General features: G+C 39.7%; 1 protein-coding gene across 1 annotated transcript in view; it reads left to right on the forward strand.

Moving 5' to 3' along the window:
* foxj3 (forkhead box J3) overlaps nucleotides 1-15973 on the forward strand; it is a 119610-nt gene that overhangs the window by 45089 nt on the left and 58548 nt on the right. Inside the window, exon 2 of the mRNA XM_033966916.2 lies at nucleotides 998-1518. Coding sequence (XP_033822807.1) covers nucleotides 1198-1518 — 321 coding nt within the window. The 5' untranslated portion in view covers nucleotides 998-1197. The remainder of the gene's footprint in view (nucleotides 1-997; nucleotides 1519-15973) is intronic.

The raw sequence follows: 15973 nt of genomic DNA on the forward strand, positions 1-15973 counted from the left end.
TGGAGGAGCTGGCAGGCGTCGGAGAAAGCAGAGGGGGTTTACTGGCCTCAAGAGTCGGAATTCCTCCTGAGCTGTTCCCCCATTTGGCTGGCAGTTGTGAAAACAATTGCCTGGCATTTACTCTCCCTCTCTCTCTGTCTCTGTGCAGATGGAGTCCCAGCTATGAGTCAGCTCGGAGAGGAGAAAGTGGTGGGCTCTGGAGCGCAGGAGTTAGAAGCATTACTTTGCGCTCACATGTTGTTTTGATGGTGGCCAAGCTGTTCACAGTTGCATTAGTTGATTCCCTTATACATTATATACTTACAGTGTGAAAGGCAAGACTGCATACACTTTGTTGTGCATGAGAGCTGCTAAATTGTGTGCTTCATCGCATTTATTGTATTAGTATTGATGGCGAGAGCTTGGTGGACTTGTTTGCACACTGTCTTTGTTCCTGTTAATGGAATTTTATACTTTTGTTGTGTCCTTGGGCAAGATGCTTCCCTCTCTTTTCATTTAGTGTTCGTCGCAGTTTGTATAAATTATTGATTGGAGAAAAGACCTAGCTGGTTTACAGACAGCCTTTAATTTCTTACATTTCATTATAGTTTACATTGATTACAGCTGATGACATTTACAAAATCTTAAAGCTGGGATTTGGGGTTACATGTATGAATTGTTGAGCGGACAGTTCGGTTGGTTGAACATGTGATTAATAACGACTATGGGCAACCTCCGTATTTTGTTTTGGCTTTCCATGTCATATGTATAAGTTGAAGGATCACATTTTGGCAACACGGCCTTGTTAAAAAAATAAAAATAAAAAAAACGCATGCAAAACTTACTCTGCTTAGATGTTCTGAAATTCATTCTCTCATTAGCTTATCTGTTCATATGTGATTGTTCTTTTGCTGTGTTCAAAATATACACTTTGAAATTAATTGTTATACATTCATCGCAAATCTTGATTCAAAAGTAGATCAAACAAAGCTAATAATGTTCTTGTTGTCGTTTCTAGGGTCTACCAGGTGACGATGCATTGCTGATGTCTTGATCTGAGGCTCCCCTGACTTTTCTCTTCACATCACTTCTTCACACTTGGTTGTTGCTCCATAGTCCCCCCCCAGAGCTCCAACAACAGCAACAGACACCTCCACCTCTCCTCCACCTCCTCCACCTCTCCTCCCCGCTCCCCTTCGCCCCCGCCCGGCCGCCAACATGACATCGGAGCTGGAGAGTAGCCTGACCTCCATGGATTGGCTCCCCCAGCTGACCATGCAAGCGGCCATCCGAAAAGCAGACGCCCAGAACGCCCATGGCCCTGGCATGGGTAAGAAGAGCGCCCTGCTAGACCCCAACACCACGCTGGACCAGGAGGAAGTCCAACAACACAAGGATGGCAAACCTCCTTACAGCTACGCCAGCCTCATCACCTTCGCCATCAACAGCTCGCCAAAGAAGAAGATGACCCTGAGCGAGATCTACCAGTGGATCTGCGATAACTTCCCATACTACAGGGAGGCGGGCAGCGGCTGGAAGGTAAGACTAGAAACCACTGTGATAGATCGGGCAAAGAGATTTTGGTGAACAATAGTTGGTGTATTTTGGCATTTTTGTTTTTGACCACAGAAAGGGCAATCTAGTCTTTATCAGCAATGTATTTTACTCTGAACACTTTATCACTTCAGTAATGGCTGTGTGGCAGTCATCTTGTTTGAGAAAGTTGTTTTTTTTAGATTGCTAAGGATGTATGGTTTTGTGGTTTTCCCTCTACTGGCAATGGTAGGACAGTGATTAAAGTATTGTACGTATAGGTAATAGGTAGGTAATGGGTAGTAAGCACTGCTGTTAGCAACATTGTGCTAATCAGAAAGGTCAAAACTGATGGTGTATAGCTCCTCTTGGATTCAAATGTTTAGATCAAATGTTAGTGTTTTCATTTGTTCAGTTTGACAAGATTATTTGGTAATCTGTGAATTAAACAAAATTCGCATTGGTAACATGTTTAATGTCAATTCATCCTCGGTGTTGTCAGATATACTATCATATATCAAATAAGTCAGACAGTTTCAGAGTTACTGAAAGTACTTTTCATATGATTTGAGGGGTTATTTTTACCATGTTTGTGGTAACATCCTGACTAGAGGTTTCGAGTTGAAGCCTTGGCTTTGAGCAAACAGAAATAAATACACAAAATTCATAAGAAAAGTAAGAAATTAATTCGCACTGCAACTGTTGATCAAAATATGTATCATTTTTAAATCACTTTTTACTTGGGTAACAAAGTTGAGTACTTCATCCACCACTGATGGGTACTCCTGATAAGTGGCGGTTGGATATATGTGGAAAACTAGCTCATGTGTTTTAATTGAATCTTTAGCACTTAAACTTTGATTTTCACCTTTTCGCAGTGTTGCCAGCGCTTAATTACATAATTCTTTGTCAGTAAACATTTATGTCATCTGACCTACACTTCACACTAGCCAGAAAGAGTGATGGGAGGTTGATACTATAAAAAGCATTGTTTTGTAATCCAAAGGTTCCCATGCTGTCAGTTCTGCTTGCTCATACATTCCTTAACACTAAGCATGAAAACAATACATTTCCCAACCGTAACCACACGATGTGCTTGCTACTCTTTCACAAAACTATCACATATTGTCATAATCACCACTGTCCCATTCCTAAAAGCTTATCCATGGTCCTTGGAGTGCACCAATCACCTCGTGAGTCTCTCCACTCTTCACCCGAATGAAAACCGCTGCAGACTTGAATAAGTGTTAAGCCTTGGATTAATATTCACCAAAGTGGGCCCTATCTGTTCCAACACAGACTAAATAGCCCATTCACAGCCTGGATTATACATTGCAGATGCGTTGATAGCAGCGCGACCATTATGCAGAAGGAGGGGATCCAGTGCTGTGTCATCATCTCAAGGAGTGCGTGATATAGCGAGATGAAGCTATGCTGATTGCCTTTTAAAGCGGCCCCAGATGGAAATTGATATTACAATGAGTTTTCCAATCAGACGCCGTTTATTGGGAATGGGATCTTAGGCAGTGCTTTATTGCAGTCAGACAAGATGTATGATGGCTATTTCCTGAGGCGACAAGATCTGGCGCTTTTTGGTGCGAAGGTGTGTCTGTGTGTGAGAGAGATGGAGAGATGGGGAGAGGAGGAGAGAATTGGAAGGAGAAGGAGAGCAGGTTTTATTATAAATAGATTGATTTGGTTTCAATGGCCGGCCCCTTTTTGTGAGGAAATGAATTGTTTTATTTCCCAAACCTGTGTGTCTGCTTTTACTTTTATCATTTCTTATTTAGTTGTCAAAAGCAGACGTCATGCCCGTTTTCTGCCTTTTAGTATTTGTTGTCTATTTTGGATATCGATGACTTATTATGACAAAATTGCACCCAAATGAAGGCCGTCCTTGGTCAATTTATCACTTCATATCTGTTCTGATAGAGATGGGTATGCTGCATCAGGAGGTATAGTTCTATCTGTAGAAGCGTGTTGTTTGAAAGCCAATATTGCCCGTGTGTACTTATGTCTTCTGATTTATGTCTTTGTGCAAGACACTTCACTCTTAGTAGAAAAATACATGGATTTATACATAGCTTTGACAGAGCCGCGGTATATTAATAAGGCTTGAAACACATTCATTTTAGGTCTGTATCACAATGCAATATGATTTATGAGGTTATAGTGGTAGAAATAGTTTAATTTGCTGTTAAAAGTACTGCTTATGATCAGTTGGGTCGGTTCAGCAAACTGAGGCTATGATCTAAAATGAGACTAAACCACAGTTAAGGTCGTTCTAAATATTTCTTTGTCCTTTTTTGAGGGTTAATTCTGACTTTTTTTCCTAGATTACATGAATACTCAAACTGCAGAGGACCCAGCGTACCACCAGAGGCACATGTATCATTTTGAGAAACACTGACATGTAAATAAATGAACAATAGCGAATGGATATGGATGGATTGGAAATACATTGTCATAACAGTAGATTACATGCACATGAGCTAAAAGTATTTGATCTCAAAGTTAATGTTGCACACATCAATTCACTAAAGTAAGCACAGAGGTGTAGGAGCAGGTGTTAAAATACCCTGAAAGAGAACACCACTCATATCAAAACCACACACAAAAGCTTCCAGGCGCCTCCAATGATTTGTTTAGAAAACCATCTGAAACTTAGATGAAACTGTCATTTTGTCAACTCCCAAACTACAGTAACATGAGAACAAAGTGACGCTATGGGAGTCTGTGCAAACGCCTCCAGCAAGTAAACTTCTGATATCAAATCCCTTAAAAAACGTGAATAAAATTCTCGATCTTATTTCAGAACTCGGTACCAGATTACGCCATTGTAACTGTATTCTTAGGAGCCCCACCCTGTCACCAAGAACCAGAATGAAGAACCAAAGTGATGACATAGATTTAAGTTAATCGAGCATCTTCAAAGCATCAGGAGTTTCCTGTGCCTTACAGAGAACTGATGTGGTTTTCGCACTTAGAAATGCAAAGGGTATTTTTGCTCTGCCAGGTCTGAAAAGTGATGATCCAAATAGAAAAAAAACAACAATGCTGAAACTAACAAAGTGCCAATGTCCAGCCACATGTTGAAGAGAGGTTGGCACTAAAAATGTTATCTCAAATGATCTGCTTATAGATTGAATAGATAACATTTTGCAATTGACAGAACAGTGATAATGCAAGTCCATACATGTTTGGACTGGACTAAATGTAAATCTACTGAAATCATACGTCTATAGCCAACTCTTAAAAGGCCTGTACCGATTTTATTTTCATGTATTTGAGCAGTGCATATATATTGTATAAGGAGCTCTTGAGGTCAAAATAAGTCTGTTGTGTACTGTCTGCATCTAATTTTAATTCTAAAGTATTTTATTGTCTGCTAAACAGGAAATATGCCCCTAGCATGCTAGTTATTTTTTACTGCGACTTCCCTCTGGCCCCTGAAAGTTGTGAAAAGCGCTTATAAACTCATTGTGGTGAATAGAATCCGAATGCTTGGATAGCATAAGGTAAGTGAGGAATAACTTGGACCACTGCAAACCATTCAAAATGAGTTCTGTTTTTTAGGTTTTAAGAAAAAAAATGGGTACAGGGCCTTTAATAAATGATAGGATGATATCTTTCCCAACCATTCTTTTGTGGTCCCAGTCCACACAATAAGTGTTTTATTCAGACAAACTATACATTGTGAATTTCCTCAGCAGCACACAGGATCCATTTGTTTTTTTATTTTAAATTCATGTATAGTATTGTGTGTTAGCATGTGTCTTGGTTAGCATAATTAGCTGATTGCAGATGTGCTTGGGCGAGGTGAATGTAGGTCACTGTAGTCCCCCTGTCTACCCCCCCATCCCCTCTTACCCCCACCCCCCACTCCAACTCTCTTTCCCCCAGGAGACATGTCTTTGCCCTCTCTGATAATAATGTAACCAGTGGAGCTGCCAGGGTAACCCAGGCACCGGCAATGCATTCAATCATCTCAATAAATACTCTATTAGACCTTGCTTTTAAGAAATATCAATAAGTGCTGTCAATAAAAACAGATAATACACCAAGGTCAAAAATGTGAACGCTGCAGAGGAGTATGTATCTTTACCTGCTGCCTCGGTGCATGCTGGGTAATTACTGAGAGCTGCTCTTAATACTCTCCGAGCACTCAGGCGTTCGGTTCACCTTTAGCACAAATGTCTCAGATTGTTATGTGCAGGGACTAGCTTATGTGGCTAATGGTCCCTTTGTTTTCTGCGGTAGCGTCTTTGGGTATCTTGAAAAGTGCTATGTAAGTGTGATGTAGGCCTATTGTTAGTGCAGTATATCCAGTCAATATTCATTTTGTTTTGGAATTGACAAAGGAATATAGGTATCCTGTGTGCAAAATCAGTATTCTGGCAGTCCCAAGCCTGGATTAAAGGAGATGGGGAAATTGGGTCAGGCATCTTGTCTAAAATTAATGCCAAATTGTAAGGTAAGGTATTTCTGAAAATGAATGTATTGTTTGTAACTCAAAGTAAAGACTAAAGCAAAAAATGTTGCAAACCATGAGGGATGATTGAGTACCACCCAAGTATTTTTGTGTCGTATAACAATATTGGCCAACATGTGTTTAATCTGACCCATCCACCCACGAGCTGTTCTTAAATTTGCACAATAAAGAATATAGAAATCCTGAAAGAGAAAATTTGTGAAACGATCATCATTTGAATTCAATTTCTTTGGCTGGGTGATAATAAATGGTAAATAGTCACATTTTTAGCACTTTTCCAGACACTCGAAACACTTTACATCAAGGTACCACTCACCCATTCACACACATTCATACTCCAGTGTACACAGACACTGGGGGTGAGGTGGGTTAAGTGTCTTGCCCAAGGACACGCTGACAACATTCATCAGTGGGAGCTGGAATCAGTCACAATTTGGTTGGTTAATTGTTTTTTTTTTTCTGATTCAAAACTAATGAAAATGTGTATTCATTAATTGAGCATAAATAATATAGATTATAATTCAGTAGCATTTAAAACAAAAATGGTAAAATCTAGGCCTCCCAAGTCTGACTCTGCTCCAGACCATATGCTTGACAGAGGATTGAGTGTAGACTTTCTATATCTACATACATTACGATAAATATGATAACGTCACAGCTCGATCCCTTTCATTCTACACTGACACAGCTCCACTTTTTTAAATTGAAATTGATAGACTTTGCCATACTAAAAAAAGAAAAACAGGGTCATGAGCCATTAAGATTTCAATCAAATGAATATATTATGTAAATGGCTTTGGACTGTTTGTATTAAAGGTTCTATATTACACAAAATTGACTTGGCTTTAAACCATGTTAGAATGTGCTTACTTCCTCAGAAACATACCTGGAGTTGTTTTGTTTCATTCTCATATGTTTGATTAAAGCTTTATTATTAGTCTGTCTACATCTCCAAAGCTCAAAATGCTCTGTTCCTCAAAAGCAGTACTTCTCAGGTTAACTGCTTCCTTTTACCTCTAGTTCAGTAGAGATTTGCAATTCCAGGTGTGTAATCTTCCAAATGACTCTAGTGAAGGTGTATGGAGTTTAAAAACACACACCACGTGACATCACAAGGTGGAACCGAGAAGAACTCAGCCTAAATATGTAGAGTTTGGGTGTTAAACGTGTGTGAATGAAAGGAAACAAAACTCCAGGTATGTTTTTCATGAAGAAACGTTCTAACATAGATCAGAAAATAGTGTAATAAGTGTGCTTTAAATAGCTTTGGACAGTTTGTAGTAGGTGCTCTTTCTCTATATATGATCATCCAGCTTAAATTCCCCTAACCTCTTGAGTTTTACTATGAGACGTTCTCTCACATGTGTAAATCTGCTGGTAGTTGCAGAGGTTGCGTGCCATGTAGTTCAAGTCCTCTCTCCTCCTCCTCCCTCTCTCTGTCTGTCTACTCTGTCTCTCTTCCTCCCTCTCTCTGCTCGTGGGGCAGATCATTTGCATGCCCGTGGCCTGAAGACGCAGCTGTGGTGACGGGGGCATTCCCAGTCTGCACTGTCCTGCTAAGAGCACGCCCCCTGAAGGCCAAATGTCACTCAAAATAGCACTCACGACTTGCAGTACAGAGCAGGGCAATATGCTTACGCTACTTCTCTTTTTCTGCTAATTAAGATTGTTTACGTTTGTATAACATGACATTTCATTCATTAAAGGTCAGTGAAGGGCCGTGACAGTGGTTTCATTGTTTGCATATTTGTACAGAATCTCAAAATGCCCAAACCCCTTTCAATAAATGTAATAGTTTTTGTAGAGTTGAACATTTAGAGAAATAATTAAGTTGTTGCAAAATAATATTTGACTGCCCATTTGTGATATTTGTATTTAGATTTTTATAAAGGTGCAACTTCTCCAGAAAAGTTGCACAGTGTGGAGATGTTGTAAGATATGGCATTACAGGAGTTTAATTACTCAAAAATGCATTAAAAAAACAACAACAATAAAACAAACTTGCATTCTTACAGTGAGCAGGGTCACCACTCCAGAGATCTGACCCGTATCTCGGCAAGATGGCATCACCTGCTTGTTTCGATGGAGATGGATATATTTAATGCCTTTAATGACTATGTAACATTCCAGTCAAACCAATAACTTCTCCATAGCAGGGCACCAGACTAACATTTTTTGCAGGAGCACTGTAGCCCCTGACTGAAATCTTTTAGGAGCACAACCAGATTTTTATCTAGTTAATATTATATACCTAATTTATATGCTTTATAAATGTTTTTATTAATGACTGTTATGTAACCAGCAAATCGATGTTTAATGCAGACAGATTTATTTATGAGCTCAAAGCATGGAGCCAAAGTCATCTGTAAAACACTGCTTAAAGATAAATGTAAGTTTACTATAGACTGGAATAAGAATTGTGGACATTTCTCCCAATACTCCCTCTCATTATTAATCTGTAGTTTCACATATAGTCTGAGTTACAGTGTATTCTCTACTCCTGTTTCATATGAGGATCAACTTAAAGCACAGAGGCTGCAGAGTAAAGTGAATAGCAGAACAGCTGTCAACCATTCACTGTATATGTGCCGTCAGTGCCTCATGCTAACACACATTGCATCTTTGCTTCACTTTTATCAGTGAAGCTACAGGCCCTGCCCCTTGTCCTCTCAGGGGACACAGTGTGGAGTGAGTTTACAAAGGTTACTAAGGCGTTCGTTTGACTAAAGCTACTCTTTGAGCGCGATGTAAAACTTCAGGGATTAAAAAAGCCATGGAGGAAGCGATAACGCCGCAGTGTCATGTGAGTTCTGGACAGATAGCAGAGATATACATGGGTCACACATCGGCACTGACCGCTGCTGTAGAATAAACTCCACATAGGCCTGTGTCTGTGCTGTTGTGGGAGCTGATGGGAGGTGGACCCGAGATGAAGGGAGAGGAAAGAGCGTGTGAATGAGTGAGACTCCTCTTAATACCTAAATGAAATACATTTAATGCAACTATTAAGCAGGTCTTACTCAGAAAATTATTTACATTATTACATTTTTTTATTTGTACACATCTCACATAAATAAATATAAAAAAAAATGTGGTTGCACATTTGCGTGTGCTTGAAAAAAATACTTGCACAGACGCCAAAAATAGGGACAAAATGCGAACATTTGGTGACAGTCTGGAGCCCTGCATAGAAACAAGCAGGTGAATGACTCTCCATCAGACGAGTTACATGTTGCACCTTTTAAACACTTTCATTGTTCAGCGTTCAAAAGTTGTATGATTTTTAGTCAACTGTAAACTCTGTGGAATGTGGTTAGGGTCTAGCACTGAACGCACTTTCAAGCATCGTCTATTTTATTTTTTTTTTTTTTCTTCAAGCTGTGGTTCACTTCTGCCTTTCTATGTGTGTCTGTTCCTCTGGTAGATATTTCTTTTCAAAATGGCCAGGAACAGAACAGAGAGGCGAACACGTACACTCTGAAATGTTGACCTCCACTAAACCTCGGAGCTCCTACCACTCACTCCAGGCGAAAGCACAGAATTCCCCATGCTCCACTCTCCTTTCCAGGTGAAGAATGCCAAAGATGGTGTGGAGCAATTCCCAACCAGTTTAAAAATGCCTGCAATGTTTCTCTGAACTCTACTGTAGAGGAGATTGTTGCTAGTGGCATGATGCTTTTTTCCCCCTCACCTGTGCAACAAAGAGGAAATTAGGTAGAAGAGAATAGGCTAGTGGAGGCTGACTAACAATGGGAGGTGGTCAGGAAAAAAAACTGAAATGTTGTGTCAAGAATGTTTTTTAACAGTACTCCAGTGATTTTATTGGACTACAGTGAGGCCTGTCACGATAACATTTTGAAGCATGATATATTGCTTCAGAGAAATATGGTGATAAGCGATCCTAATCAAACTACTTTATGCCTCTGACACAAAGCAAGATAATCCCAGTAAACCAATGTTTAAATCTACAGTATCATTGACAGCCATGAGCTGCAACAAATTAATGCCAGAATGAATAAATAATTACCCATAGAAGTTATTTATTCTACACTTAACAGCTCAAATCTGACTTTACATAAAAACACCCCAAATCTCCACACTCCACACTCCACAAGAAATGATAAATTTTGAGTCCCAAAATATTTTGTTCCAGTTTTCATGTTTTAAGTCGACAATTATCATGACAGGCCTAAGTACAACATGTAGCAATGTCCAAATTCTGCAATAGTAGTTGATGCTGTTTTTGATAGACATGAGTATAGAGGCACCAAAAAGGTTATTTAAAATAGTATTCAAGTGGTTTGGTGAAAAAAAAAAAGCTTTTGTTTTGTCTTTTTATGCCTCTGTAAAAGGTTGTCAAAAAATGATACCCAGATAATAATCAAAGCTAAAATGATTATTGAAAATAAACACTCATCAATACCACATTGTTATATTAAAGTCTTAAAAATGTGTTTTTATCCTTGTCATTGTGGTATTAAGATTCGTTTAGAGTATCAAGCCTTTTCAAAATTTAATTGGTATCATGGATAGTCTGTATATATAAATGGCTAACCTGCGAGCCTCCACGTTCCAAATAGGAAGTGAGCATTGGCTCCAGTTCACTTTTTGCCTTGATAGCCTGTCGCCCTGATGTCTGTCACTAACTGCTGCTTACAGCCTCATCACTTAGGTCTTAAAATGTTCATATTAACCCACTCTACATGATTCTGGTATTTTTATTTTGCTATTTTGTCCATAAGTCAAGATATGAACATTAATAATAATAATTATAATTTCCCTAATAATTTCCCCAAGGATGCTCCCACTAGACAGCATTGCTAAGGGAAGGGGCGTTATCTTCAACAGCCTTGCTCTGGATTGGCTCTTTGGTTGCTATGGCAGCATTCCAAATATGGAAATTCACCCTTTTAACTGCTGATCTCAATGGGCTTCATTTGACTGGAACGTAACACTGAGTGACGTCACACTCACTTAGTCCAATTCTTTATACAGTCTATGGTATCATGACCACGCCAGAAATGCTGGAAAAAGCTAGTTACAACCCAAAAAACATTACAGTATCAAAGTAAATGTAACTCATTACCACAGCCCTCTGCCAAAAAATATACTGTAGACCCCACTCTCGTGTTGGTAATCTGACTGAACCCGTGTAAGCCTCTGCATCTTGTTACCAGTGAAATATTGGTGCGTTTTCCCCCTGTAAACGGTCCGGTGTGCTGCTTCTGCGGAGCCTGGCCCTCTCTTTGATCTCATTATAAAATGCAAATACGCTGTACCCTAAACAGATCAAAGGTCCAACTTCCCATTGCATCTGAAGCTCCATAATAGCCGCCTGGAGCATTTTTCTACTTTTTAAGAAGCGATTTGGGTTGTGGCTGCTCGCTCCTCCGGGACATTATTTACTCTGTGGAGATAGTGTTCCTGCGACTGTAGCCACCGCTGCTGCGAACGCCAAATCACTCCAGCTCCTGTTGCCCATTTAAATAAGTTTGGTGAGGTATCAGTCCCACCCTGAGCCTGGTTTTACACAGCTCAAATCTCAAAGTGTAAAAATGACTCCAGCGCCTCTCCTGATACCTCCATCTACTTTCTCAGCCCCTATCATCATTACTGCGTGAAGCGAACCTTTAAATTTTAAGCTCTTTGCAGATATTGAATTTTTTATCAGTTTTCGAGAGCTGTTTCTTTGTAATCGGCATGCACTCTTGTTTAAAGTTTTAAATTGTAATCACAGCAAAGTTGCCTGACTAAAATGTGAGTAAATGGAGTAGATATTTTTAGTCACAGTGATCATTGCGTGTGCTTAAAAGCCTTTGGAAATGCATGTTTATGTGTCCTGATTATGACATTGTGTAAGTGTTATATTCCTTACTAATATCTCCAATGCATTAGTCTCAAGTTCTGTCATTTTATACAGCAACAAATGACTCGGATGATGAAAACTTTAACATTACGAAAAGGGCAGGGCAATGTCATAACTAAGGTTTCAAAAGCCAGTTAAGTTCACATTTTGGTGGCAAAAAAACAAAAACATGTAGCATTATCATGATCTTGGGGTTGTTGGATAGTAATGTTGTCACTATACACTATTTTCAGTACTTTGTAAAAGGCTTTATACTGAATGTAGGTTTTGGTACTACAATTATTATAAAAAGTATAGCTATGGAATGTAAAATAATTTGGTTTCTTTGATATTATCGTGTGGCCCCTTAATAGTTTTAGAATAGTCTTGATCTTTATCAGTAGGTACTAATTCAGTGTTTAAAAAGTTCTATTTTTAACACCATTCAGAAAAGGTCCAAATGTTTTTGCATTTGTTTTTTTCAATTGAGTTGTTTCATTATAGTTTTAGCATGAGTTAGTATAATCTTATTAGGTTGCATATCTGCATTTTTCATTTCAGAGCCAAACATGTTTCATGACTTCTATTCATAAAATCTAATCACGATTCATTTACAGTGCTAATTTAGTCATTTTAGTTGTGGATTAGTCATGTATTTTGTTTTGCTCTTTTGTTTTAATGAAACTTTCTGTGTCAATAGTCTATTAAAAACACCCCCTAACCTTCCTCTACCAATCTTCCAGTCTCGCTGATGGATGTTGTGTTAATTGCTCCGGCCGTGCGGTGGCTGTGTGCAGGTGGGAGGGGCCTATGACTCAGTCCCGTCCCGCTGTGCTGCCGTTCCCCTGTCAGGAAGCTCCAGCTTGGCCATCCGCCCACAGCCTCACCTCGTACCCACGCGCCTGCTCCAGGAGTGGGCGAGGGCCAGCATGGTGGGCCCGTTGGCACTGGTACATTTTGGCAGACTCCGCTGTCCCAACTCAGAGTGAAGTGCTGACTGTAGAACAGAGAAGGCCTGCGGCAGCTGCTCTCCTCCGCAGCCCTGTACAAGAGGATCTCAGCTCTTACTCAAACTCAAAGCGTCTTTTTGACAGCCGGCTACGACCTCACTTATGATTTTAAGCAGTCGTTAACCCTAAAGACGTCTTCTCCATCTGCTGCTCTTCTCACTGAGGCTTGAGCCAGCAGACTGCGCTGAAAGCTGTTGACCATGACCGCTTGTAAACTTTGTGATAATGAAGAGAACACAGGCCAGAATCAGACCAAGATAGCAGTACAACACCGTCACTATCAGGAAAATGTGTTTGTTTGGATTTGCACTAGAGCCAAACTAGCATATGAGAGACTATTCAGGCCTCACTGCTCATTTCAAGGACAAAAATAGTTAGACGTTGCTGAGAGGTTTTCTCAAAGAATATAAAGAAACTAAAGCAAGTCTTTATTTAACTTTTATATACAAATTCATCTTTGGCTCACCACCACATAAAAACACTACAATTCAGTTCAAAACGATTTTTATTCATATACTGCGTTCAAAAAAATGTATAATTTAATCTGCCCAAATATACAGATAACATGATACACAGAAAAAGAACAATAAAACACCAAGATATCCTGTCTAGCTAGTATCAAATACCAGGGGGAAGAGGTGGGTTTACAGTCTACAGTTTTTTAAGCGAGACTCTATAGTTATAGCTAACCTTATAACACAAAACTACACCTGTCACGGTGACAAATTTTGAAGCATGATATATCGCTACAGGTGAATACTGCGATAAACACTTATATTAAAACTACTTAACCCCACTGATATATTGCAAGATAATTCCAGTAAACCATTTTTAAATAGACTGTATCCTTATGAGACCAGAGCTGGAACAAAAACATAACATAATGAAGCAATAGAAGCCACAGAAGATATTTATTCAATCTTTTACACCTCAAATGTTACAGTGCTACAACAAAAATGCCCAAAATCTCCACATTTTTACAAATAAAATATACGCGCAATAAATATTAAGCCCCAAAATGTCTTTAATATATGGAACGATAAGTTGACATTGTAATTATCATGACAGGCCAACACCACACAACTAAAATGTCCTGTCCCATTACCTTTCTTGTTTGACATTTGTTTCTCCTTTGTCCAGCTGGGATGTTTTTTTAGTTCGCTGACTAATGCTAAATCATACCACTGCAATGGCTCAAACTGATCACTGTCTTTAATAAGTAAGCAAGGAGTTGGCGGCCTCTGCATTTATAGCTTTTCCCAGAAGTGTCAGTCTAAGCTGTGTCACCTTCACGGGCCATTGGACTCGCTTCACTCTGGGGTCGGCATTAGAAGTATCAGATATGAATTCAACCAGAATAAAATGTTCCAGTTGGACTTTAACCTGGTGAAATCATCAGCCACTCACCTCTGTGTTCCTCTGGAGGTGTAGGGCCAGAGGAGCACACTCACAAACTCACTGCTAGAGCCAGAGAGATTTGGACCAGAAGAGTGTTTAGCTGCAGCGGCTGCGTTCATGCTGAGTTTTCTTCATGACTGGCCTTTTGCTCTTTGTCATTTTCTACTTGGCTGCCTGGTGCCTGGTGGCGTTGTCTAATGCGGCATATGTAGAGCAAAATATTCAACAGTGTGATATGCATTTTTCAGACTTCTGTAATTACTTTAGAAATGCTCTTTTTTTTTTTGCAATATATATGATTTTGAAATTGTAATCTCTTTTGGAGTGCACACATGTTCTTACTAGGAATCACTGCACTATGATGGTCTTCTTCAAACTCTGTGTAGCTGAATATTTAAGTACTTTTATATTTCATTCCTATGGCATGGAGTCACTCATGGGCAAAAGCAAGAGTGTGAAGAATTTGTCACCTTGCTGTATAACTTGCCTCTAAGTGATGGATCTTGTCTGATCTCAGAAGCTAAGCAGGGTTGGTCCTGATTAATACTCGGATGAGAGACAGCTGGGAATATCAGGTGCCAGAATGGGGCAGCCGTGTCTCTAGAGCATACCGATGTTGTGTCCTTCGGCAAGACATTTCACCCACCTTGCTTAATATAAATCCGGTGTGTGAGTGATTGGTGGTGGTTGGATGCACTGATGGAACAGATTGGCCGTCTTCTCCCGTCAGTCTGCCCAAGGGCAGCTGTGGCTACAGTAGTAGCTTACCACAGCCAGGTGTGGAGTTGATGAATAATGTACTGTAACGAGTGTCCCAAAATACACTGTAAATGAAATGCGTCATTGGTTTTAACACGTGGTGCACCACTACTGGTGCAAAGCAAATTTGGTTTCTCTTTTGCAGTTGTAGAGGGGCATTCAGTATTTGTTGTATGGTTGCTCATTCTGTTTTCTGTGGACATTGTAAGAAATGTATAGTTATTGGATGATGTTAATTAGTTATTTTGATAATACACAGCTCTTTTCAATCTCTCTATACTATTAAATTTGCCCTTATTTCAAGGCATGTTAGACCGACTGCCTCAGCCCTAGTCTCAATTAAAAACAAGCTTAAAGAAGATTAAAAAACATGCGCGAGTTATTGTATTTTATGTCTCTGAGACTTTTTGAAGGTAATTAATAATATTCATAATTAAGATAGTGGGCTCTCCCTGAAGAACGCTTGCCTCCTGTGAAGCCTGCAGCCAATTTATCTGCCAGCGCGAAGCCAGCACACAGCGCACGCTTCCTTTTGGAAGTAAAAAGACGGGGGAAAGCTGCAGGACTAATTAGCAGAGGCTGGAGAAGGATCTTTTTAAAAAGTCTAGAGAAACATGAGCCAGAGGTCTGCAGTGAGTGAGGTAAGCTCTCCTACGAGTATACTGCACTCTGGAGGTCACGCATATCTTATCACATGTAAATGCTGCTCTATTTGATTGACACGTGGATCAAATTTGCACGATGAGTCATTACAGTGGCAGTGTGTGTGGCCAGCACTGTGCTTCTCTTTAACACAGTGGGCGAGCAGTTTAGCCCTCGTGGCTTTTGTGTCAATCTCCTCTAAGCTGTACTTTGCTGTTCAAGGCTTTATGAAAAATGGTGTTCAGAGCCTCGGGGAACTTGTAGTGAATATATGCTGGTTATTGTAAGAAATCGTGGTTAAAGTCAATGAGAAAA

Source organism: Periophthalmus magnuspinnatus, chromosome 5, assembly GCF_009829125.3.
Source record: "Periophthalmus magnuspinnatus isolate fPerMag1 chromosome 5, fPerMag1.2.pri, whole genome shotgun sequence".
NCBI lineage: Eukaryota > Metazoa > Chordata > Actinopteri > Gobiiformes > Gobiidae > Periophthalmus > Periophthalmus magnuspinnatus.